General features: G+C 39.0%; 1 protein-coding gene across 3 annotated transcripts; it reads left to right on the top strand.

Moving 5' to 3' along the window:
- The first annotated feature begins 719 nt into the window (after nucleotides 1-719).
- Nucleotides 720-26,211, top strand: dtna (dystrobrevin, alpha). 3 transcript variants are annotated; one of them, XM_053329699.1, is made up of 22 exons: nucleotides 720-853; nucleotides 5,750-5,817; nucleotides 7,038-7,118; nucleotides 7,211-7,424; nucleotides 7,778-7,863; nucleotides 8,377-8,531; nucleotides 8,654-8,759; nucleotides 9,232-9,398; nucleotides 9,586-9,710; nucleotides 14,313-14,396; nucleotides 17,189-17,284; nucleotides 18,368-18,449; nucleotides 19,121-19,215; nucleotides 20,556-20,669; nucleotides 20,886-20,982; nucleotides 22,298-22,321; nucleotides 23,361-23,520; nucleotides 23,614-23,703; nucleotides 23,782-23,881; nucleotides 24,400-24,517; nucleotides 24,680-24,718; nucleotides 25,898-26,211. In XM_053329699.1, the coding sequence occupies exons 2-21, from the start codon at nucleotides 5,751-5,753 to the stop codon at nucleotides 24,695-24,697; spliced, it is 2,079 nt and encodes a 692-aa protein (XP_053185674.1). In that variant the 5' UTR covers nucleotides 720-853; nucleotide 5,750; the 3' UTR covers nucleotides 24,698-24,718; nucleotides 25,898-26,211. The 3 variants fall into 3 exon arrangements, 1 of the variants encoding a protein (XP_053185674.1); XR_008321990.1 differs by lacking the exon at nucleotides 22,298-22,321 and having other exon boundaries at nucleotides 24,400-24,718; XR_008321991.1 differs by lacking the exons at nucleotides 17,189-17,284; nucleotides 22,298-22,321 and having other exon boundaries at nucleotides 24,400-24,718.
- Nucleotides 26,212-27,692: the final 1,481 nt, after the last annotated feature.

Below are 27,692 nucleotides of genomic sequence, written 5' to 3'. Positions count from 1 at the left end.
AATCTCTGTTCAAATAAATCTGAAATATATAAATGTGCAATATTCAGAAGTTCCTGAGATTAAATGTGTTAAACATAGGAGGAAATGATAAGAAATGAGCGAGTCTGTTTAACAATATTTACATTAGTTTTACATATCAGTGAAATCATAGTCCCTCTGATAAGAAACGATGTTCTTATATAATGTTATAATGTATAAACATAATGAATCAGCTGCCAGCTCAATATCATCAAAGTTCGACCAAGAAAAACACATGGAGAAAGAAATTGTGGCAATGAAATATATCTAATCAAAATATCGAAATCAAAAAAGATGTCGAAATGAGATTTATTGTTAATCCAATTAATATGGAGAGGTTTTTTCCACCCATAAAAAAACTGCTAAAAGTGCACCGTTTTATGTACATGACGTCATCTACTAAAAGCCTCCGAGAAAAAAATGCTTCACCTAAAACGATTGACCGCGTCTATGCGCTACCATACATCATTGAGAATACATGATCACATCTGCCTCTTATCTCTCTTTTCTCCCCTTCATCTTTGTGTCAAACTTTAACATTTTGCAGCCAGAGCACCCTCACTGACGCAAGCCAAGAGATCCCGCATTACGTCATCGCGGAGGCCACATACTGGAGGCAAACGCTGCCTGTGCGCTGCTCAGCCAGTGCACTACCCGAAAATTTCCACAACACAAGCTTTGCAGGAGAGCGGCGTTAAGAAGGGTTAGCCGCTTCGTGCAGTGATGCAGCAGCCTACACCAAAGAAACCTTGATCGCACCACAGGACACGACCGGCTGTGGGATCCCTGGGCGGAAAACAGTGATGTTGCATGACATGCCTCGAAATAAATTCTGGTAAGTCTTGTGCAAGTGCGCTGCTGCGGCTGCTGGAGGCTGGCGAGCAAGCAGAGGAGCGACCTTAACCTACTTTGTCACTCTGGGTGAAATGAGTTTCCTCATCAAGTTTCAGCGATATAAACGGAGGATAAAAACATAGGGAGAGGTTCTTGTGTGCAGACAGATATCTTTGTAACAGTGTAGTCTTTGTCTACACAGGTGTCTCTTGGCGTGACAGGTGATGCCTGAGCTGAGCTTGTACCATAAGGTGCCTGTTGCCTTTCTCACTGCCCTTTTGTCCAGTATTGCTGTGGTGCAATTTTCATGAGGTTTTTTCTTAAAGTCCAGTGTGAAACAGGACTCGGTGTATGCCCAGCACATTCACTTTTTTCAAGCTTGTGGTTGAAATGCAAATGTAATCCCATTTTAAAGTATCACATCACCCACTTACCCAAGTAAACATTGCATCTCCACTTATTTTAGTGTTCCCGCTATTTATAGTGCTGCTATTTACTTACTTGCAGGATTTGCCTTCTTTAGTTTCATAACTCAACAACAATGTCACAAACTAAATCACAGCACTAGCAGTCGTAAATTTGTCAGTGCACTCTCATTTAACACGAGGGTCCCAAAGTTTTGGCCTTTTTGCAGCTGAAACCATGGTGATCATCAGCAGGCGACAAGGAGCAGAGGGCCCTCCAGCAGACATCACTGGCTGGTACCAGACAGGCAAACTGTTTCACTACCTCCACAGCTTTTACTACAACACTACAAGCACAACATTTCTGGCTTTGCTGAGCTTAAACTGATAAACCACAAGTGAATGGTGCAGCCTTTTTTTAATTCCTGTCCGGGGATGGGATTCGGATGCCCGGGTAGTTTACAGTCTCGTGATGTAAAAATAACTCTGGCCAATCAGTGGTAACAGCTGCGATGTACTGTACAGAGCCGGCCAAACACAGATTGGACTGTAACTCAAGTAAGTGCTTGTGTTTGGATATGTTGCATGACAGTATGTTCTAAGCACATCACAGAGGACATAAATTAAAAACACTGTCTATGTTTTATTGAGCTGCTACAGAAAGACTCATAATATAAATAAGTGACTAATAAGGCTTATTGTTTTGATCCCTCACATGAAATGCAGTTGAATATAAGCAGAACAGAAGTCAGTGCAACATTAAAAGACCAAGTGAGTCATTACTGTGAGACCCTTGCTTTTGGCTTAGCCCCACCAGTCTTTCCGCAATGTTAATGCTATACGACCATTTGCTCTTTTAAGGCCAGTTATTTTCTAATGCTGCCAGTGTGACAGTGCCACAACAGAGAAAGAGAAATGTTTGCTGGGCAGATGCCAGGAATGAGGTTTGGGGTCTGCAACTAGAGCCAGTAAAGCTGTACAAGAATGTGGAGCCTTCTCATTTGTAGTTAAAGATAGAGGCAGCACAGTCTGTATCCTCGCTGACAGTTTCTAATTTCAGATATGGTCGGACTGCCCTGTCCATTCGGGCTGCTTTTGTTATAATGTTTCCCTGTTAGAAAGGAGTTTGGATTGTGTGCAGTTGTTTCTAGAAGGAGGACTTGGCTTTTGGGCAGGCAGTGGAAAAGGACCACAACCATGGTGCTTTACGAAAGGTATGTTGATCATCTTGTTCCCTTCTCTGTCGTATTGGGTGTGCTGGTTTAATATCTGCTCCTGCAATAGATTGTATCAATCTTAGTTATTTCCGAGACTGAAAACAGGCCGCAGAAGGTCACATAGCTGGCAACTCGGTCTGTGTTTGCTTGTGATGTGGAAAGGATATCAACGTTAATCTACAACATGGTGTATACTTGTATACTTTTTACATTCATTCACTCTAAAAATGATTAATGGGTTCGCATATCTATTACTTTCAAGATGACATTGGGCTACTGGCTGCATGCAGTGGCCGGGCATTGCTTTGTATACATATATGACTGCTGTTTACTGTGGTTGGTGCATTCCTCATTGCCTTAGAAGTAACAAAACACAAACTCATTAATAGTGTAATTGGATTGTCGTGCAGCAAGGCTTTATGGCTGCGTATTAATACATTACAAATAAGATGAAGCCTCAATTTCAGATGATTTTTTCACTCTGTTCTGCCTAAGATGCGATTAATAAGTAGTTATTACCATTTCTTCTGTTGTGCTTACCTCTAAGCTGTGAGGTGATTTAATTCTGTAATTCCAGGTTAATTTATTAGTCTAATCTTTTCCCTCTTAAACTGGATTTTAAAGATTCCTCGAGCTCCATAACTGGCTGAGGTGAAAAAAAAAAGTAGACTGTTGTGTGCTTTTTACTACTAGGTGAATTCTAATTTCTGCACCACAGGTCTCTGCAGCATAATATTTGGCTCTACCAATTACTGTCAAAGTAATTTGAAAAACCATGCCTGAATGATTGTCTTGCAGAAAAAAAAGTGTTTTTGAGCCACTCGCCCAAGAAGTGCCACCGTGCAACTACCATCCCCATCGAGCCTTATCTCAATAAGAAATATTTACCAGTGAAAAAACTTTTCTCTACAACTTTTCTCTGCAGTGGGAGGTGTAGTGTGCAGGGGTGGTGGTGGGGGGGACTAGCACTATGTTTTTACGAACGAAGCGGCTGGGATCTTTGCTGCCATGGCAACAAACCACATGACTAGGTGTATTAGATTGCCTCGGACAGTGTGCAATGAGGCATGGTGTGAGCATTCTCTCTGCTGCTCTGCCCCTTTGAAAGTCTTGTCCTTGTCTTACTTAAGTTTTTCAATGCCCCCACTCTCACATTTCTGATAAGCACTGCAGGGGGCTACATTCAATTTGCAAATCTACTTCCAGGAAAAAGTGAGCTCAGTTTGTAACTACCAGGGCCGGAATAACCTACTATAATGTCCTGGGGCAAAAGTGTGATGTGGGCATCTGGTGTCCACCCTGTTTCTGCCACTCTGTGTATTGTGTATGTATTAGTTACTAATTATTAATTCATTTTGGTTAATTAATTAAGTGCAGATTTACTTAGGAATATGTACCATGCAAGCACAATATAAACTAAAATAATAATAGTCTTTAAAAACAGATTTTAATTTTTGGCCAATCTATGAGACAGGGCCTCAAGATTAGCTGATGTTGGAGGTGTTTTCCTATCACTTAGGTTCATATCGTGCTGTAAAGATGTGATATTTGCTATTTATAGAGTTTGAATGGTGTTGTGTCCCCCCCCCCCCCCCCCCCCCCTTATTTAAAACCAAAACAAGAGTAAAAGTGTTTGGAATGTATTAAACAAGTGTATTTATCTGCTCTAATGTAAGCTGCAATTGTTAGCATGTTTGGTGAACTAGCTTACTACATATAGTCATAGTCACATTTTACATTTTCATTTTGTCATTTGGCAGACACTTTTATGCAAAGAGACTTACAAGCGAAGCACTAGAGGGCAGTGACTCAGAGTTGTGATACAAATTCTCCAGTTGCTTTTGTTAAAAAAATAATAATAATAATGTAAGAAAACACTGGAAGTATATGAGTAAGTAAGAAATACCATTGACAACAGGAAAATAATGCAACACAATCTACAAAGTGCTCAAAAGCTAAAGGGGCTTGCATGTTGAGGTATTCACAATGGAGCTGAGTTTTCAGGTGTTTCTTGAATGCACCAAAGGAGTCAGCAGACTGTGTGGTAGTAACTGAACTACAGCAGTAACCAAGCTTACTTTCAAGGTGCAAATCAAATAACATCAGCTAACGACTTTGTGGGGTCACAGGTCATATTCATCATGACTGAAGTATTTCTTCACTGTTTGGAAGCGGGTCCTGGATGCTGTCAGAGTTTAGAATCACATTAGCAGCTCTGTTTTGCTCCTTTCTGGGTGGATTTGTGGAGGTTTGCACTCCAGCAACACCACCATGTAAACATTACCTGAGCTAGCATTACATTTTTATTGGCTAGTCGTCATCCTAAAATTAAAAGTCAAAACAAACGTGAATGCTTGAAAGTACAAACAAGTATGTAAGCTACATAGTCAAACAGGGTTAGAACAAAATAACAGTCTGATGTTATATGTTTCCTCATCATACTTATAATACAGGACTAGCTTTACCATGCAATACACATCTTATTTTACACGGGTCATCAACTGGTGAGGAAACTGACTTTTGCCTGGGCCATCATATGTGTAGCCATCAAATGTATATTTAAGACCACTTTTACAAGCTTCTTCAGTCTTAAAAAGTCTGCTTAAGACAGCTTTTTCAACCATCTCATGGAGCTAACAGTAGCTTAATTAGTTAGATAGTCACAGCTGATCAAATCTGCCAAGAAGTATTGTCATTTAAGAGAGTTAAAATTAATGGTCGCTGACTTGAAATGCAAAGCCTGCTTTTGTCTAAATGTCTGAAACCACGCAACCAATAAAGAACAATACTGGTAAGAATTTTGAGTGGCAAATCAGCCTCATATTATAAAACTATACCCCATGCAAGAAGGGAAAGCTTGACAGGCCTTTGGGTCTGGGGCCCCTGAGCAGCTGCCCAGCTTGTCTGAATGGTCCAGCCTTGATAAATACTTGCTACTATGACTTTATTTAACTGTCAAGATTTGATCAGCTGGTTTTAAGGATTCATATTGGAGAATTTGTGCATTCAAATTTGTTTAATTTTAGGAGTAATGACAGAAAGTATGTGATGTTAATGTTACACTTTTCTTAACCAGATAAGTTGATGAGATGAGTGTTTTAATAGCTGTGGTGTACACATTTTTTTAAATAAAATTTGGTTTCTGATTCTTCTGGAAATACTTTTTGATGTAGTGGTTAGTTATAATGAAGTTGAAAACATAAAGAAGAGCATATTCAGTAATCAAAAAATGCTTTTGCACTGGCTCTGACATGACATGTCTCTCCTCCCGATCAGAATGATTGAAGACTGCGGGTGGAGCGGTGACAACATGGCAGATAGAAGGCAACTGTTTGTCGAGATGAGTAAGTGCTCAGGGCCACATCTCAGCATGATCTACGCCAGACTGTTTTACTCACTGACCATAAAAATGGCAAAGTCTCCTCTGTAACTTTTCATGTAAAGCAAATATTATGAAGATCAAGTGTCTCCACTAGTGTCACTCAGATTGATTTTAGACACTAACGGAAAGGCCTGCAGTATGACCTCATGCTCTCTCAGTGTTTACAGATGGAAGGCACACTCCTATACAGACAGAAGTGTTCAATACTAAAGAAATAAGACATGAAATGAATTCTGAAATAATAAATCATATGAAAAAATACAGAAAAATGAAAACCTATGAAATTAAATTGTGAAATGATTAAATACATTCTAAAAACACTTTTTATTAGTGTATTGCAGTTCATTTGTTATGTTATTCCAGTAGTTTCAATTTCAGAATGTCCTTTTTCTGATGTTTTTCTTTCACATGCTGTGTTTCCCTAATGGCAATTTTAATTTATGCCAAGCTTTTAGTTGTTTTCCAAATCAATACTACTGCACATACATATTTTAAGAAGGTTTTAAGTATTAGCGTTTTTACTCTGTTTCAGTCTTCTATTGCTGAACAAAAAATAATAACCATAAAATAATTTGTTATATACAGTATGTTTGTTAATACTAATGCTGGCACTTATATTCCAAAAGTTGCAGCTTGACTGACATTCATTGGAGCTCATAGTCTATAATTTCCTGTTTGTTTACAATTGTTAAGTATTGTATGCAGATTTGTTCCCATACTAACTGCAGAAATACTATATTAAGATGATTAGTATGGCACATACTGTATGGGGTTAGTATGTAGTATGGACTTTGGACACACTGTTAGTCTGTCAAGACAAACAGGGGAGAGCAAGTTTTGTGATTGGCTGCTGCTTTTGTCTAAATGAGCAGAGAGCCAATCACATCATTTTTTATTTATTTTGACTGACAGACAAAAGCTTTGCGATGAAAAGTGTCATTATTGAAATGAAATGGTCAGTGGGAAAAACAAAAATGTTAATTAAAAAAAATAACATTAATTTAACATTGATCACTGGAGTACATGCCATGTTAACTTTCTTGTTGTCATTCCCCTCTCTATCTGTCTATAAAAGAAAAAAAACCCTACTATTCAACACTCCAGAGTTGCTCATTGTCCATCAGCCATAAATCATGTTTCCACTTCTGATGTCATTAAATGATGAGTAATTCTCCTCCTCAGGGGCTCATGATTTGGACTCCATACGATTATCGACATACAGAACAGCCTGCAAACTCAGATTTGTGCAGAAGAAATGTAATTGTGAGTATGACGTTTTGTCCTCTTTAAGTACACGACTATGCTCCTGCTGCTACACTGTTTATATGCTGTTTCATATCTCGTTTGATTTCCAGTGCATTTGGTTGACATCTGGAATGTCATTGAGGCTTTCCGAGAATGTGGCCTCAACACCATGGACCTCAATGCTGAGCTCACAGTGGCTCGTCTAGAAGTGGTACTGTCCACTATTTTTTACCAGCTGAACAAGCGCATGCCCACCACCCACCAGATCCACGTGGAACAGTCCATCAGCCTGCTGCTCAACTTCCTGCTGGCAGCCTACGACCCGTGAGTATTACATCACATGACAGTTGGCGGCTTGTTGTGTACGTTCACGTATGAGATTTTGGCACTAATGAGCTAATGTGGTGTGAAACATGACTCAGAGGAGTCTGCCAATGTAGAGTGAAAATACAGACCGTTTACCTTAATAATGCCACAACATGCTCTTGTAGGCTGTATTTCCTTTGTGAATAGTAAAGGCCAGGCTAAACGATCATTGTAATTCACCTTTGCCTTTAAGATTGTGCCTTTCAGAGTTCATGGGACTCTACTGTAGCAGTAACACCACAGACAGGACTTGACAGCTCCACTTAAAAGAATCTATGACCATAATGCAATATTCATCTGCTCCTTTTTAGGGAGGGCCATGGCAAGATATCTGTCTTTGTTGTGAAGACAGCCCTGGCGACCATCTGTGGAGGGAAGATTCTGGATAAATTAAGATGTGAGCAGCACAACAAATCTTTATTTGACTTTTAATTGTGATTAATGAAATGCAAAGCATCTATTTTGCCTATAATAAATCAGCTAATTTTATTTGTAAAGTTCACATAGTTTGCACTCTAAGTAATGTACTGCTTTGGAATACAAACTTATTAGTGCCTGTATTTTGTATATATGTATCTGTCAGCTTAGCCTATTGTTCCTAGAAGAAGCAGCACTTCTGGGCCAGCTCTCCATGGTTGGAAGAGGTCATTATTCATTATGCGATGGATATGGTTTATTACATAACCTACGAAATCTGTGGGAGCAGTAGCAATGGCTCGTGAAGGAAAAAAGGAGAGCTACGTTGCTTGCGTATTATAACAGTTGATTTGAATAACTGCTTTACTTTGATTTGTTTTCACAAATAAATTGGATAATTGTGTTGTGTGTAATGCTGTAATTAGTCGACTGTGGTGGCAACTGAGAATTAGTTTGATTCATTTCTATTATATCTCCCCACATTTTTCCCCAGATATTTTTTCACTGATATCAGATTCCTCTGGGATAATGGTGTACTCACAGTTTGACCAGTTTCTGAGGGAGGTTCTCAAATTACCTATGGCGGTTTTCGAGGGACCATCTTTTGGTTACACTGAACAAGCTGCAAGAACCTGCTTTGCACAGCAGGTGAGGGCTCACTAACCACACACTATCATATTTATGCAGTTAAGTGAATGTGTGATTTTGTAAGCATTGACACTGTGGGCAATTTTTTCTGCTGGATCTCACCCTGTACTGAATGTCAACAGAAAAAGGTCTCCCTCAACACATTCCTCGATACGGTGATGTCAGACCCGCCCCCTCAGTGTCTGGTGTGGTTACCGCTCATGCATCGCCTCGCTAACGTGGAGAACGGTAAGACACCACACAGATTATTTATAGACAAGAAAGCTAGCAGGCTCAGAGGATGTAAAGTTCAGCTTTGCATCATGATCTCAAGTCCCCACACACACAATCAGCCAACCCGACATACACATGCATACCTCCAGTAAAGATGACCCATAGGGACTTTACACCCTGTGTATGAGTGTGTGTATGTTTGTGCATATTTGTGATGCACTCATCATCACAAGCCACCTCCATGTGAGCAAAAGAGACCCTGTCACATGCTAAAACATATTTGTGCACATTTAGTTCAGATAACAGCAATGTTGTTATTGAAATAGATCCAAATGTTCCAGCACATCTGTCCTTGAATTAACAGAAATTAATCCTCTACTTGCTGCAACGTGCAAAATATCTGGGTTTACCGTCACATCTGTTTATGTGTATGCGTTTGTGCATCTATGTGTGTTTGTGTGTCTGACCCCTCCTCTCCTCCCTGCAGTCTTTCACCCGGTCGAGTGCTCCTACTGCCATACTGAGAGTATGATGGGCTTCCGCTACCGCTGCCAGCAATGTCATAATTACCAGCTCTGTCAGGACTGCTTCTGGAGGGGGCATGCCAGTGATTCCCATAGCAACCAGCACCAAATGAAGGAGTATACGTCATGGGTAAGGGAGGGAGAGGGGAGAAGAGGGGCGGGCTAAGGGAGGTGTGTCTGCACTGGACTAATGTAAGGATGCTGTATGTCTGGTGCAGGTGTAAGTGTTGCATTGATGATGATGCCTTGTGTTTGAAAAGAAATTAGTGCCCTCTTATCCTCAGAATTGGCATCTTGCTTTTGTGTGTTTTTCTTAGAAATCCCCTGCTAAGAAATTATCCCATGCACTCAGTAAGTCCCTGAGCTGTGCAACCAGCAGAGAGCCTCTTCACCCCATGCTTTCCGAGATACCAGAGAAACCTCTGAACCTAGCTCATATTGTGTAAGTTCATAATATTCTTATTATATTTTTTTATTCATAAACACTGAATCTGAATAATCTAGTTCTGCAGTCCGGCACACAGAGAGGTGTATTATTTTCAGAGGCTCCGATTTGGAGATGTTTGATTTTATCCCACAGCTGATAATTATACTGTAGCTGCCTGGAAGTCTGAAGTGATTCCAGTCAATCTCCTGGGTCAACTGATCAATGAGGCTTAATTACAGCCTTGGGAATGATTGTAATCAGCAATAATGTTGTTACCTTTTTCTTGACTTGATGCCTACACAAGCATAGACTTTGTAGCACCCTGGTGCTGTCTGTTAAGGGCTATATTGGGTAGTGGGACAACAAAACCACCAGCTGTGTATTCCATGTTTTTAGAGATATTTGTTTAAGCAACAGTAGAGAGATGATGACAAATGAGAAATGTGAAACATTGACACGCAACAAAGGCCCCCCAGCCAGACTAGTTCATGCCAGTTCATACTCTGTGCCCTAAATGCCTCAGCACAGTCTATTTAAAGGAAAACCAGAGATTTCTTTTGAAATACATTATACACGTTAGAAAATAATTGCTTAAAAAAAAACGTGCCAAAAGACTGTCAATTATGTAGTACTGAATTGTGGATAGAGCCCAACTGATATATGGTCAGCTGATATTATTGGCAGATATCACCTATCACAGATATACCGGTATTTGCGAATATGTGCCGATATTTCAAAAAAAAGTTTATAGTTATGTAGCCAGCATTTTATGTATATTTAATCCTTTTTCTTATTTTAAGTTTAATATATGTATGTTTTTTTGTTCTCTGTTTTTTTTCATAGCTAATTATTTAATTCCCAGCGCTGTTTACTGCCATTTTATACAATAATGTTTATTGTTAAACTATAATATATATAAATATCCATTACATATTTAGTAGTAGTTTGGATAACCATATTTGAGGGATCATTGCAAAAAACTGTGACTAATGCCAAGCTGGGTGTGTGGCTTGGCATTAGTCTCCTGATTTATGCTGCAGTCAATAGTACATGTAAACTCTCTCGACAGATAGCCCTGTTAATATAAATGCACAGTGTCCCAAAACCCTCTGGTCTTACCTGAGGCAGTAGATGTATCCGCCTTAAGGATGTAGTACCTGGGTAGCTCAATGGCGCTATCAAGGTTAAGCCATCATGAAGTTGGCAGTCCATAATCCTTGTATAGGTGGTGATTCACAGTCACAGTTCATCCATGTTGTTCACCTGAGACCTACACTGGCGAGGAAAATGATAAATGGTAAATTAAAGATAGCTGATGAGGAGTTAGGTTAGGTTGCATACAATGATGCATGTAGAATTCTGCTTAGGCTTCCAAAATGGACTACTGCTAGTCACATGTTTGTTTTTACAATATCCGCACCTTTTATATGCAGTGTTAAGGAAGTTAATGTACAGATTCATGGTTCGGTGAAATGAATCACAAAATGAGGCATTAGCCCAGCCTACACAAAGTGACACAAAATACTCTTCTTGTTTTTGGAAGCATTGGAAGGCATGTCTGTTTTAACTCTGTATTATACTGTCTTGTTATTGTATTGTCTTATGTTTTATTTTATTTTGTTTTGTTTATTTGTTGATGTGGACCTGCAGAGGCGCCCATAGATAAAGTTTTATCATTATTATTATTAGCTTAGCCATTAGCACTGCTCACTTCCCCATTTATTGGCGCTCTCTGCCGGCGGAGCCAGGCTGATAGACGCCAATGTCATAGTATTAATTGCTAGTTACTGATGAATGGGGTTAATATTGGTCAACTGTAGCGCTCAAGGAGTTATTTAAAAACTCAAGTGAAGTGACTGTGGATGGGAAGAGTTGGTGTTAAAGCTGCGGGAGCCCCGTCTGTGTAGTGGCCCTCTCTGCCTCTCTGTCCATACTCCTGTGGCTGCTACATCCACTGAACTTCACACAATTTAAAGTAACAGTGATTGGTAATGGATCACTTCTTAAAGGTTGAATATGTAGAATATTTATTAAAAGCTATATTTTTAAAAAAATAATACAGCCACGGGGCGTTTTGAGGGGTACAGAATGAAAGTATTGCTTTTCCATAAAAAAAAAATATTTAGTCTGAATTAATATTTTTAAAATTTTTTGAAGGTTCGACAATGACGTTCTGACACGTTCTGTGTACACTGTACCAGCCAATTAGCGGCCGGAATTGCGGGTTGCCAGGGTTGTCTGTTGTTCCGGTGCAGCTACTGTAGGCTGGCACTGGGTGAAATGGAGTTGTAAACAAGTAGAGCCGTGTTGGACTTACTAAAACCAGCGTTTTTTGCTCTCAAGTACAACTTTTCATCACAAAACTTCGAAGGTAAGACAGAATATCTGTTAGTCGCTGTAAATAAGTGGTTGTTTAACTTTGTATTCTTTGGCTGCTGGTTCACTGAGTTTTAAGCGCAATAATAGTGGTACTGTTGAACTCGCCAGGGTCTTAGCTTTCATATGAGATGCTATTTGTTTGTGTACCATGAAGTATCAAAACGGTAGCAATGGAAATGTGGAGAGTGGGTTGACTTTCTGACGCTATTCGGATTTTGATATTTGATCATTAACCTCTTAACGCACGCTGTTCCGTTCACGGGACAGGACGGATGTTAGGAGGTAGCCACGCGTTCTTCTGAATGTTTTAAACACCAACCCTTAAACATATATACTCATGCCGTACATTGTTGGAAAGCTTAGATTGTTCTGATTCATTCAAGACCACTCACGACTTATATGGTTGCTCACAGCCGTAATAGTATTAGCGATTAGCTTGGCTAGCCACTCAGCTAAGTGAGAAAAGCTATAATGCTACATACCTTCAAAGTCTTCCCTTTATCCACAACGATCATCTTATGACCCAGCACTTTCTGTACAGCTCGCCAAGTGTCCATTCTTGTGAAATATGAAATCCGTTTTCCATAAAACCGGAATACTTTCCTCAATATGTCCATGTATTTAGTCCAACACGTAACGTAATAACACAAATAACAAACCATATACGGTCCGTTTACGTCATTTCCTGACCTGCGCGTCCATCTCAGAGTACACGTGACTAGATGTTTACGATCGTGAGCCTTTTCTGCTTCTGACGACACCACACACAAGCCAATCGGTGCTTAGGATTAGGCAGTACACGCAGAGACATTGCTGCTACTCCCACTGGCGTTACAATGTAATGTACCTCGGTGGTTTCAAGTCAGTTACAGCGAGGGTATGTTCGCTTCCTGTTTTCAAAATAAAAGCACCAACTCTATCGTTATGGTTTTCTTAATAATAAAAGGCAACGGGTGTTTTATTTTGTGAAAATGACCGGAAGTGCGTTACTCGCTACGGCTAACTTGAGTGGCTCCGAATTCGCAGGAACAAAACTTTAAACAGATGTTATTTGGACAAATTAGCGTCACATTGTGGATCTAAATGGCTACTTTCTCGCCTAAAAAGGTTAGACATGTGGATAAAGTGGTATATTTACAGAGTTAGAGCTAAAATAAAATCCGGCACCGGACCTGGCAACCCGACTGCTGGAATTACTTTTTGGTTGTTGCGACTACGATCTCGAGACATTAGATGGCGTTGTTCTGCTCATTCTACATATTCTACCTTTAACTTCTCTTTTAAGCGACATTTTTATTCAAAGAAGTCCACATTTATGTACATTACTTTTATTTTGAAACATCATACATGTTGCTTGTCTTGCACCTACAAATATTTTAAATTATATATTTTTTGAGGTTGTTCAGTCAGATGGTCCAATTGGGGGTGGGTTTCAGCGCCTTCAGCGGACACGCCCCCAGCGTCTTGAGTTTCCATCATTGTGAAACCAAATTTTATATATATTTTATATATTTGTTGACTTTTTTAATTAGTCAAATTTGGCTGGGAGGTTGATAACACATTTTTCTGTTGTGTAAAAACACAGACTTCAACATTTTTTTTAAGGATCACTTAGGTTTTAAAGAATATATAATTACTTACTGGGACATTTTACAATTTATCTGTTGCGCTCGTCTCGGACTCCTATATAAGTGAATGCTTTTGGCAAGTCTACTAAACAATTGTGTTCTTTTTTTGTCATAATGACTTGAAATTATATCGTTAGTGTAGTTTTTGCATTGCTTTACTGATTGTAATAAATTATTTTCATTCCTTTCCTTGTCCTTTACATTCCTCAAAATAGAGACACATGGTGAGTGTGCTTTGATTATTAACATGTACTTTTTGTTAGGTTTTAATCCTTAATGTGCTAATTATATAAGTCCTAAGTCCTAAGTCCTATCCCTTCTAGTGTACTGACAGTAGCTGTTGTTAGTTTTTGTCCAAACACTCATGATATTATTTATACATTGCATGTTTTCAATGTTGACCACACTTTACATTACTAATCATCTCCTACTTTATTGCCACATTGTGAAACATGTACCGTCAGCCATTTACCAAAATGGTATTTCAGAGATCATAAGGTTAAAACAAATCTACAATGTGCAAAGAATAAAACATGAAAAGAGAATCGTCCAATATAAAAATATATCCCCATGAACTTTGCAGTAAAAATAATATTTGTCTCCTCTCCAGGCCACCAAGACCGGTGAATATCACCAATGAATACGCACTCTCCCACTCCATGCCTACGTCAGGGAACCCTTTCTCCACCAAAAAGTGAGTGAAACAGCCACAACAATGGGTGTCCTGGATTTTAGCACAACAGATCTTTTCAGTTTGCCCTGCTCCCTAAAGGCCCCTTGCCCTTTAGACTCTGACTGTCTTCATTTTCTTGCCTTTATTTTCTAGTGTGTGTATGTGTGTGTTTGTGTATGTGTGTGTGTGAACATTTGAGTTTCAGAGTGCTATTTCTTCTTTGTGGTTTCCTCTGCTGAATGTAAATAGCTTTCCTTACAGCAAGAATAATGATGTTGAGCAAAGAAAGCCCTTGACGGGGGCTGCTCCACATCTGTTGAAAGGCAGAGGGTAAGTGACACAGGTGTGCATATGAGAATGCTTTTGTGGCTCAAATGCATGCGCAAACTAATATAGATAATAATCATAGGGTATTAACTAGAGTGCTAAACCTCCCAAGGAAACTATTAGCAAACAGTTTTCATACATAGGGGTCTACATTGTTATACTCGAGGGGCTATTTCATAGACGCTAGATGAACCATGCATCATAAAGATCATTGGCCATTAGTTTGGAGTGTCTATTACAATCTTTTCATTCACATAGAAATGGGAAATACTAACTGCCGGTTTCTAATATAAGCCGCATTGAAATTTTACCCTCAATCTCTGCAATGTTGAAGTTGTATAGCAGTTAAACAGTATGAATTCCCAGGCTCATTGTTTATGATGCACAGTATGTGAATAAATATACATGTTTACGCAAAATGCAATTAAGTCTTCTTTTCAGTAGTTCTTTTATGTTATATTTTGGATCATATAAGAGTTGTTGTATGTTCAGATCTTTCTAGTGGGAGTCCTTTTAGCTTCACTGCACCTGCATTTGATAGAGTAAAGTGTTCCTTTAGGGAACACTACTCCCTTTCATAACTTCGGCTTACAAACATCATACAGATGATGTGATGAGTGAGTGGCATTTATAAGTTATTCTTTATGTGCGTGACAGAGCATCTGGACATTGTCATTACTGTTTGCACAAGCTGATAAACTGCACAATACAGGGCTTTCAGGTGATGTGCTCTCTGGAAGCCATATTGGAGGTCTTCATACCTGGCTTTCCATTTTTTTCCATTTTCAGCAGTAGCCTATAGAGTATACAGCAAAAGAGGCACCCTAGGGATTTAGTATTGCACTTCATTAAGCTCGAAGGAGAGACAGATTAAAAGGAGAATGGTCAAAGTCGAAGCAGCAAAGGCAGGTTGTTCTGACTTTTGGGCTCTATTATGGGTCAAGCTCCAAAAACACTTGATCTTGCTGTTCCCATGATGCCACTCAATAACCTCCATATCTGGTAAACACATTTTTCAGATGTCAGGTAATCAGTTTATTACGCAGACTTTCTCTTACAGCTTGTACTAATCAATGTCTTAATAATGATAATGCATTAAATGGCTATGAGCTATGCAAAAAGAGTCCATGATCATAATGAACCAACAGACACTCTGCAGTTAAGCAGTTGTAGCTTATTTCAGCTCATTTCTTTTGGTATTATAGCTGAAAAAAAAAACTTGTTACCGCAGACAAAGTTAGTGATCAGTTATTGAGCATAGTAGGAGCTAGAACCAGAAACAATCCTCAGACGCTGGTGGAGACCAAAACAGAGCTAAAAAGAGAGTGAGGTGGCCAGAAACTGTCGACTTTGTGTTCACAGTTTGTTGACCCACCAAAAAAAGAAATTGTTTTCATGGCATTTTTGACTTAAAATTAATCGTTTTTCCTTCTAGAACCTCAGATTATGTTTACATCAGTAAACATAATTTCAGTTTTCCTAAACACACTTAGTTTAGCCCTTACCAGAGGTTAGTATGAAGTAGACCTTATACACAGACATTATTCTATTATTCATAGACATTTTGACTTGTCATAGTAGGAAAATCACAAGTGTTACTAAATCATTAACAATAGCTTGTTATATTCAGGTGCCCCAGTTAGCCATGACAGTGTGACAGTGAGCTAGCGTACACAATACTACAATCTGAAGCAGCTAAATGGAGTTTCACTAGTTTCATTATTTACACTGGTGCTTTTCATACTGCGCCCTACAAATGTCTTCTGTGAAACTGCCTGATAGTTGAATGTGAATAGTATCAAATGGAATTAGCTGACTTGCTAATTTAGCTTATTGGTTTGTTAGCTTGCTGGTTGAGCAGTTTTTCAGGTTAATTGGGTACAACTTGAAATACTTTAGAGCTAAGATTAAATAATATTAAAGCAGTTTAACCTAAATTAGAAATGAGGGCACTACACTTTTTTTCTGGATGGATTAACTGTGCATTTTTGTTGTTTTTTGTGACAATTTATGGTCACAGCTAAAGACAGTAGCCCTTCATAATGGCAGTAGTCATGGTTGCTTTAAGATGCAGGTGGAAAGCCTCTAAAAATACAGGAGCTACATCAAAAGGGACTGTGCATGCTTGACGTAAGCTTTGGTGGTTAATGACTTTCAATAGTTTTAATGATAGAGCACTGATAGAGAGATTGATGCTTGTAGAACATAAACAGTGCATGTAGAATCTTTTTTGCTGGTCATGTCCTTAATCGCGCTCCTAGCCTTCATCACTGGTGACTCTCCCAAACATAATATGGCCTTGTTTCTCTCTAGTCACCCATGAATGGCTGCTTTTCAGCCATTCTCCTCGAACCTCTTTTGTTTTGTTTTCTCCTTTTCTTTCTCTGCCTCTCTGCTTCCTGTCACTCTCATCCACTGTCCCCCTGTTGTCACCTGTGTAATGTCATATTTTTTTGTTTTTTGTTTTAAACATTGCACTGTTCCAGGTTGAACTACAACCTCGATGTTGCTGATAGACTTGCTGACGAACATGTTCTGATTGGCCTCTATGTGAATCTGCTCCAAAACAACCCCAAAACATGGTTAGTTGGTGTACTGCTGTGTTTGCCAACACCAGTGGAAACTATGTGCTCTGCTGAACTGCCACCTCGCAATCCTTCCCCAAACCTAACCCTGTTATAATCCTAATAACACTGCACACTGTCAGAAAGTTTACAGAGTATTGCAGAAGTCTTTCTCACTAAACTGTATCCAAAAGGAGTTTTTATTCTAAGAGTGCAGTATATAGATTTGATTTGATTACAAGGTGGAGCTAATTGTTCACATTTGAGTCCTTGTACAATCTTGTGAGTATACACATGATCAGCTATGTTGTCTCTAATGTAACACTAACATGGTTGATGCTTGTGTCACTCTTGCAATGCACATGTTATTGTTACTAAGTATAATTTGTCACTGATTTATCGCATTAGGATTGTTTAACTCTGAATACTTAAGGCAGATCAGCTAATCGGCAGAAAATACTTTAAACACTTTTAGCTGCTCTTTTCCTCAGATTTGAGTTTGGTTTCCTTACTGAGTTTGACTGCGTCCTTATAAAGTAAAAACAGTTTAGCATATTTGATTCTGTAATTTCTCTTTCGTCACTGTACATTTTTTAAACAAAGTAGATGTGTAATCAGTTGGAATCTGGTGTAATCTCTCCCCATTGCCTGTATTTTCCGTTTGTGTGCTTTTTGTCTAATATGCTAGTGTGGGTGTGTGTGTTTTAATGGTGGTTGAATACCATCTATCATGTTGGCTACATATTATTATAGCAGCTCTGCAAACCCCCTGCCACATATCTTCCTCTCTGAGTGCATCTACTGTATGCGTGCGTGCAAACACATAACCATATTTTGTACCGTATTGGTGATTAGACTGTTTCAATCACCATCTTCCACTTAACCCAACTTCATTCCTGCTTTTGTGGTTTTACATAAATAGCTTGGTTACAAGGGCCTCTGCTGTCTTTGTAAAACGTAAGCTTTCTCTGCCTTTCTCTTCCTAATCTGACCTAAAAACTTTCTTGGATTTTTGCATTCCCTCTAAATAGTTTGTATCTGAGTAGCTGTGTATTAACTGTGTCATGTCGTGACTTCCATCTCTATTTTCCCCTTGATCAGTTTGCTGGAGAGCAGTAACCATCAAGATGAAGAGCACAGTCTCATCGCCCGCTATGCTGCTAGACTGGCTGCTGATGCTGCGGTGAGATATAGAAGACATTTATTGCGCACAATATCTTGGCATCTTTCATCAGTGTTCAGGGGCAAAAAATCTGTCCTTGATGAGAAGGAGCTGAAACATATGCAGCTACCCCACCTGAAGGAGTGTCAGTCCTTTTTAATCCTTTGGGTAACACTGTTGCCTCAAAGCAAGAAGGTCCTGGGTTTGAACCCCAGTTATCCCAGGTCTTTTCTGTGTGGAGTTTGCATGTTCTCCACATGTTTGTGAGGCTTTTCTCCTATTGCTCTGGTTCCCACCACCATCAAAGACATGTATGTGAGGGTTAATACTCCTTTCAGTGCCCCTGATTCAGGCATTTGCAAAAAGAACTGGAATCGGTCCTTGGGTGTTACACTTCGGTTGCCCACTGCTCCTATTGTGTGTGTATGGGATGGATTAGATGCAGAGGATCAATTTCCCCATGGGGATCAATAAAGTACTTGTTCTTATTTATTGCAAAAATGAAGAGGGGATTTACAGGTGGTGATCATGTCCGACCAGACCTGTATGCCAGTTTATGCTCTGTTCATGTCTTGATGGATGGCTGGTGACTTTACTGTTTGTTCCTCCTGTGAAATATGAAATAAGGTAGCGGATGACATCATCCCAAGGTAAAGCCAGTTCACATGTCTCTTGCTTGGTTTCACCAACAGGCTCAGCAGCAGAGGGTCCCCACAGACCTCCCATGCTCTCTGGATGCCAACAAACAGCAGAGGCAGCTCATTGCTGAGCTTGAGAGCAAAAACAGGTTCGGGATGACTGCTTTCTTTTCTGTTTGTCTCTTCACTTTTTCTTTCTGTTCCACAACAAGAAATTCACCTTTAGGAAAAGGTGCTACCTGGTTTGACAAAGAAGACACTAACCTCAAAGCACAGTCATTACATAAAACTCTTATTGTTAGTAGTATAATCTATTATTAGTCAGCAAGTTCTTATATTTATGTCCTTAATATTAAGATTTTCAAGGAGACCAATGAATAGGCACAATGAGGGAATACAGAGTGCTTAACAAATTGAATGATAGAAGTAAAATAGGATTAGAAAAAAAAGAACAAAAACCCCCCACAAATCTAAACATTAAAATTAAATAAAAAAGCAGTAAATAGTTAAAACCAAAGTATAGACAAAAGTTCAGTTATAGCAACACTGAACAAGTAAATCTTAAAGCAGCTATAATCAGTATTTTATATGAAAACATGGATCAAATGACTAACTACTTGCATATGAAACGGGCCACCCATAGAGAATTATCTCCCATTACTGCAGCTCCACTCCTCTTTACAGGTCTTTTTAGGCCCTTTTTCACAAAGACATTTTCGTGTGTCACTGTAGGAAAAGCACAAATAATAAAGTTAATGATGGCTGAATTCAATTTATCTGCTTCAGTTTCAGTGTCCTGGTATCATGCATGCTGGCTCACTGTTACACTGTTACAGCTTACCAAGACCCACGACTGAGACACAATAGAACAGCGCTATTGTTCATGTCATTAGTAACACTTTCCCTATTATGACGGTTCAACCTGTCTGCTGTGAAAAAGACCTTCAGCGTCTTTCAGGTCCAATTTTAGTTTTCTGGGCCCCAACTTTACCGTTTAGGTTTGCTCTCACTGCTCGTAACATTATTTTCAGCAAAACAGTAATGAAACCACACTCTACACTACCTAGTAAACATAGTGGAGCATTTAGCAGCCAGATCCAGATACTTCACTCAGGAATTGGTGAATATCAAAAACAGAATTTAAAAGAGAGTGAACATTGGACTTCCATTTGTCCGGTGGCCAGAAACACAACCTCAAATGAATGCCTACATAATGTTGCTCAATTAATGCTGGATGTTTACACTGTTTGCCAACAAGTTTGGCACATCAGTTTGTGTTCACAGCTTGTTTCCGCTGCCCCCAAGTGGCCAAAAAAATTAGTTATTGCAGGTTTCAGTCAGATTTGGCAGAAACTAAAATAATTTTCCTGTGTTTTGTGTGGATCCTCTGAACAGTCAGCAGACCCAAGTCAGATGAGTAAAACATTATTTAGAGTTCAAATGGACAAAACACTTGCACTTAACAAAGCACTGTTTGTGCCTTTCACAGAGAAATCCTGCAGGAAATCCAGCGACTGCGCCTTCAACATGAGGAGGCCTCCCAGCCGCCACCTGACAAGGGTCAGCAGAACCCCACTCTGCTGGCTGAGTTACGACTTCTCAGGTAACTTATGCTTCTTTGATCCCCCACAGTGCAATTCATAACAGACAGTTTTGTTTAGGCTGCAACAGAACATACATGTTGTAATTGCTTGTGTTTTCCGAGGCAAAGGAACAACATATGTCTGAGAGTCCAGATGCTCATATTGTTTTTGTTTGTTTTCCCATTGACATGACATTATGGTATCATCACTCAAAAACAACTTGTTTTTTCTGTCAGGCAACGCAAAGATGAGCTTGAACAAAGAATGTCTACTCTGCAGGAGAGTCGCAGGGAACTGATGGTGCAGCTGGAGCAATTAATGATGCTTCTCAAGGTACGAGAGACATGCCTTTAATCTCTCTGACTGCACAGCTTTCAAGTACAGGCTACTGTTAAGACGCTCTCATGATCACCAAAGAAACATACATCCTTTGTTTCCTGTACGATATGGTAATTGGGTACAAGTTTTCTTCTTGACCAAGTAGTGTCACGCAACTTCTTTTTTTTTCTTCTTATTTTTGAGGCAGGTGGTAAGCAATACGTCCAGATGGTGAATTTCTCTTGTAGTACATTTTTTCACAGCTGTAGTTTATCATTCCAGCTAACTTAAAGCTAACACTGCATTTGCAGATGAGGAAAACATGTGAGCAATTACCTAACATGCTTTTAAAGGATTTTTTGTAAGATTATCTATTCTATGTTTTTGACAGTTTAGGGAATCTTGAATGAGCGACCTGTTGTGTGTAATCATGGACACAGCCACAACACAGCTGTGGACTATCATGCAATTATGGACTGTCACTTTATGACTGATATGTCTTAAAAAAGGTTCTCATGACCAAAACCTTTTAAATAAACCACTGCAGAGGTGATAAGTGTGTGCAGGAATTGATTGTTTTTCTTTGGTATTGGATCTTCAGGGGAATTGATTTCTGCACCACAACAGAGACAAAGCAAGTGGTGTATGTGTTGACTCTACTCAGTTATCTAACATGTCCATTAGAGGGCGTACAACTATAACACTGAAACTGTTGAAAGCCAAATGAATCATTTTTTGACCATATAAGCTAACGACTGAGAGAAAGTTTCTCACTTGATCGTAATTAAGAATAAAGTCTGCGTCACTCTAGTGTTTGAAAAACAGGCTCCAATACTGAGATGATATTGGTTAGAAGTGCTAATCTGTTTACATTTGGATCATAAAAGTATCCTCTCTTATATATTTCTGTAAATATATGTGATAAATGCCATCTACTGTAAAGTATGTGAAGATGTAGCACGCTGGCAGACAAGAGTCCAGACAGACAATTTAAGAGCAGGATATTGAGCTCAGGATTATGCTCCATCACACCTTACAAGACAACATGTCTACCGCCCTCTAAGAGGGATAACCTTTGGTGCGAGAATATCTTCTGCAGCCAACAAGACAGGAGTTCCTCAAAGCCTACATAAACTGCTTACTATACTGGCTTAAGTGGGGAGGATATCAATCTAATTAGGCTAGAAGGATCAATGGTAATCCATTAAACTTGCATGAGGAAGCCACATGCTTGTCACATCCTGGAGGAAACACTGATCTGATTTTTTAAGGAAATACTGGATGTGATGTGTTTGTCGTTTCATGAGATATAAAATACTGTTTTTTCCAGCAGGAGGAGGAACGGAGACAAGCTGTAAGTTAAAAAACTGTGAGGCAAAAAGGTGGCTGATTCAAACCTAGTGTGTGCATGTTTGCTGCCGTTATGTGAAAACCTCGTCTCTACAAACTTACAAAACAGACATGTTTCAAAGGTGGAGACATTTTTAGATGCCTAATCTCTTTTAAAGGTTTTTATTGTCATATGAAAATAACGTATTCAAATCTGTGAACTTGTCTGCATTTCTAAGATACAGTACATGGTGTTCAACAGGCAGCAACAACCTGTGGTTTGGTCTGTGGGAATAACTGAAATAGCTCTAAGAGAGAAAAAAACGTCTGCTTTAACAGCATGCTGAAAAAATGCAGCTTAATGACTCCACATATCGTACATTTCTAGCATGCGTGTCATGTTTGGTACTTATAAGGTATTGTGGTGAACTTTCAGGACACATGAGCCTCGCAGTAAACCTTAAAAACTATTAATGGGAATTGTTTGTAGTTTCTTTGCTGTGTTTTGAGCACTGACACATTGCTTGTGAAAGATTTGCTTTGGTAAGATTCTGATTATACTTTATACTTCTTAAATGATAGGCTCACAGTTTTTCAAGTCTGTCATAAAGCAGCAGTTAGGTGATAAAATGAACAGTGACACATGCTTTCCTTGCTGTAATCAGATCCCTTCATAATGCACTTTCAATATAATTGATGGGGGACAAAATCAACAGTCCTCCTTCTGTGCAAAAATGTATTTAAAACTATATTTGAAACTAATTATGCTTCAGCCATCTAAATTAATCAAATCAAGTCAATATCTTTCAAATTCTCTCTGTGTTACTATCCTTGAACTACAGCTGAGCAAGAAAACATTGTCCATCCAGACACAAAGAGGGAATTATTTACATTAAAAAAAGACTAACTGTGGAAGATATCCACTTTACTTGACAAATGCGAACACCTGTTTTAAGACAGACTTAAAAAAAAAAACTGTAAACCTTTCCTTTAAAGTCTTGTCATTACAGCACAGGTTCATCTGCTGACAGTTAACACTAAAACAACCTGTGTGTGTGTTGCAGACTCAGGGTCCCGGCTCTCCGCGCTCTTCCCCCAGTCACACCATCAACCGGTCAATCCCCACACCGATCCACTCGGATTCTGCCGGCACTACTCCGACTCACACACCTCAGGACTCACTCATGGGCGTGGGAGGGGATGTTCAGGAGGCCTTCGCTCTGGGTAACACAGGATATGGTTTTCTAAATATGATTGGAAGAAACACAGTATGCAATCACATTTCAAAACTAAAAATGTCTCTGTCTTGTTTCAAAGGGCCGAGGAGAAATTTGAGAAATGACCTGCTCATTGCTGCTGACTCCATCACCAACACAATGTCATCACTGGTTAAAGAACTAAATTCAGGTATAAACGAGTGAAAAACATTGATTTTTCTTGTAGGACTGTTATACAGCAGTTGCTTTAAAATGCATTTCTCCACAGAGGGTGGAAGTGAGACTGAGAGCACTGTGGATTCAGACTTTGGGCGTGGTGAACTGTTGGCCACAACCTCTTCAGACCCCTTCTTCCCTTATAAACCAAGGTCAGATTCACCCACAACCCGTACACAATATACAACTGAACTAGCCTTTGTAATATTTTTTGGGGAGCACCTACATGAGCATGACGTGAAAATGTGTATGTGAGAGTAGATTCAAGAATTTGAACTTCTAATTAGTGTCTTCTTCTACACTTTCCCAGCTCATCCATTGTCCCTGCTTAACTTGAGCAAACTGCTTTTGGCACATGTTGCTGCTCCATCCTGGCAATTCATTTTCTCTGTTGCCAGCTTTCCCAGTTGTGTTGCTTTGTTTCATACAGATACTGTACACACAGCATTGTTTATGTCAAATGCTTCATATGACTCACATATTTACATGGTTTGAATCAAATGTAATGGTTGCTTTAAAGTGGGACTTTGGTTGGGACAAGTCAAAGAAAATCACACTGAATTACTTACAAAAGACGGTAGATAAATTCCATTTCTTGATCTCAGCCACAAAACCTCTAGTTTCCGACTACAAAGTTAATCTTCTGTGTTGTTTTCTTGCTCTGTTACAGGACTACTAGCGCTGCCGAGGAAGAGAGCTATGAGAATGATCTGGAGCAGCAGCTGGAGGACGAGCTCAAGTTGGAGGAGCTAATGAAGCACAGGCAGGAACCAGACAAAGCATGCATGGTGAGTTTTAGCATTTCTAACACTGGCGTGACGTCAGAGTAGAAGGCTGCATATTGTGCATATTGCATATCTGCATAGTGTGATTTGAATCTTGAAACTGTTCCCAGTCAATTCTGCTCTAACAATCTGCTGTGTGTGTGTTTTGGTGATTCTGTCATACAGGTGACACTGCAGCAGTGACTGTGGTAGTCCAGGTAACTGGTAAGTATCTGAAATGCATTTTTATGAACACTTGAAAATGTATACTATCTACTGATAAGTACAGTGTGATTTGTTTACATGCATATTATTATCATGGTCTCATCTTTGATTGTGATTATATTTTTGAAATGGTGTTTACATGGAACATAAGAAACCTGGTTATTTATATCCACATGTACATGATTAAAACAGGATCCTGGTTTCTGATGGTGAGGGCTTATTTTGAGTTTGTGTTATTAGCTGTAAGTTCTATCGATGCATATTTCCACTGTTTTTGTGTCTTGTGTCCTCAGTGGACAGAGTCAGTAATTTATTAATGAAACTTGTATTCAGTGGAGTTTGTCCATGACATCAGTGTCCATATTTTGTAGAGAGTCTTTGATGTCTTGACATCTCCAACACATTAGGTTGTTGTCTTTACTTACTGAGCTATCTTAAGAGTTGAGGATGAACGCAGTTTAGCTAATTTGCCAGAGCATTTTCATGTTCAGCAGGAATGGAGAATAGAAGCCACAATAAAAATGTACTTTTTACATGTAGTCATTTGAGCATGTCGATCATCACTACAATGTTTATTATCATATTTTATGTTTTACTGATCAGCAGTTTATGTAATTTGAGCTGGGGAAGCACTTGCCCACATGACAGACAATAAAACTGAATAAAGGGTTTTACTGTTTCCATCAAAGTACTTGAGGCAGCATTCCTCAAGCTCAGACCAGGATATGATGTGTAGGCACATAACTGGGATGCTTCAGAAACCAGATTACAACCAGGATACTAATGGCTGTGTAAACACACTCATCAGGCCTTCTTTATGGCTGCATCTAACAATTTGTTCACTATCACTTAATCTTCCCACTATTTTCTTGATTAATCAGTTAGTCTGTCAAAAATGATGAAAAATGCTCATCACAGTTGTCCTAGGTGACATCATCAACTTGTTTTTTTGTTGTTGTTTTTTTGTCAGTCCAAAACATTAAGATCAGTTTATTATCACATTAGATGCAGAAAAGTAGCAAATCCTTGCAATTTAAAGGCTGGAATCGGAGAAAATGTGACATTTAATATATTGACTAATGGTTTCAGCTGTACTTTCTTTGTTTTAAAGGTTGAGTACTACATGGAGTGCTACTACACTGTGCTGTTAGTAACATCTGTGATCTGTGTTCATAACAGGTGAGCAATATGAAGAGCAACAATAGTAGAAGACACTGGACAAGACAACACTGGGCTGACAGTATGGAGCACTGAAGATATGAAGAATTTAAGTTGAAAGAAAAATAATTGCTAAATCCAACCATAGAATACATTTAGGTAAATATATATTTTTTAACCAACCACATATTTAAGGTAATACTGTGAGCTGATGTAAAGAGATTAATTACTGAGCTGTCTATTATACCACAGGTGCCATAAAAACCACATGATTTTGAGGAATTCTTTTTTAATTTGTATCCTTTTTATATGAGTTTTCAAGCAGATGTACAACTTCACTGGCAAAACCCAATTCTTTCAAATTCTCATGTTTCTGAATACAGTAAACCAGGTTTAAGTGTTTGTTTGTCATCTGATTTATGATATAAACCTGAGATTATGTTGGAGTTAAAGTTATAGATCATCAAATTTGCAATATTTTGTAAATGTATAACTCTGGCCTGGTTACTACTGTATGAACAGATTTTACCACTATTCCATAAATTTCTTACTGTTGCTGTTGAGTGGATTTTGTATTGTTTTTGGACTTTGTGGAGCAGGCCGACTGCTACTGATCAGATAAGTTTGTTTTATTTGATACATTAGTAATAACAATGCACACTGCCTTACCTGATTGGATGACCTCTTGATGGAGTTCCTTCAACCTGTCAAAGCAGCATGTAGCTAACAACAAAACACACCTGTTCAGCAGCAATGGGAGTTGTTGTCACTGGACAAATGAAGTTAAACTCATTTAATCTGATGCTTGGGAGTGATACTGGGATTTAGTCTGCAAATATGTACACTGTCTACATATAAACTGTCAGCTAAATCTAAGATGTAGTTAAATTGGTTTCTGATGATGTCTGAAAGTGTTTTTAATTACAGTGGAAATTGTGTAAAATAAAATTAGCACATTAAAGACGTGTGAGACTTCCAAATTGTTCAAATTCAAAGGTTTACACTGGTAAGGGCATTGAAGAACTTGTTTACTATCAATGGTTTATGAATTAATGTTTGATCATTTGCCATTGTTTCATTTGTTGGCATCAATGCTCTCACAAAAAGATCTCTGTGTAACTTGCCCACCAACGCACACACACTCTCTTGATGTATTTTCTCTGAGTGTGTGTTTAAACTTTATGGAGTCACTTTGGGGGGAAAAGTGGCAAGCCAATCTAAAATAATACATGTGTGAAATATATCTAGTTTGATTTTTGAGCAAGTTCATAGCAGTGATTTTTGCATGGTGGTGATCCATAATAAAGTGTTGACACAATATCACAATTTTTGCCTATGAACTCCTTTCTCTTTCTTTTTCCATTCCAGAACGGCACACTTCAATTGGCTTGCTTTGGCAGTGCACATTTATTATCTGTCCTGAATGCACTGTTGGCTGCCCTCAACCTATTGTCTATAATTCATCACATAGACCCACCATCCGAGGTAACATAAAAGCAGCCATCCAGTACTGAACTTCATAGTCATCAGAATTTTGTGCTCTCGGACTCAGGCAGTATTGTCAGCATAAGAATTAACTGATGTAATGTTTTATTACGATGAGACATTTCTAAGATTTTATTGCAGTACAGATCCACAGCATCACCATCACCGCTTATTTGCATAATTACTACAATCTGGAAAAAGGAATTCTTTCCACAGCATGTTTTTCTTTATCTGGTCCAGAATAGTCATCTGTCTGTCAGTATAGTTAGCAAAGCCGCTGTAATAGTGATGAATTTTACACCAAGCCTCATCCAGCTGTCTTTTGTCTTGT

This window comes from Scomber japonicus, chromosome 12 (genome assembly GCF_027409825.1).
Source record: "Scomber japonicus isolate fScoJap1 chromosome 12, fScoJap1.pri, whole genome shotgun sequence".
Lineage (NCBI taxonomy): Eukaryota > Metazoa > Chordata > Actinopteri > Scombriformes > Scombridae > Scomber > Scomber japonicus.
This window is presented reverse-complemented; position numbering and strand designations above follow the sequence as displayed.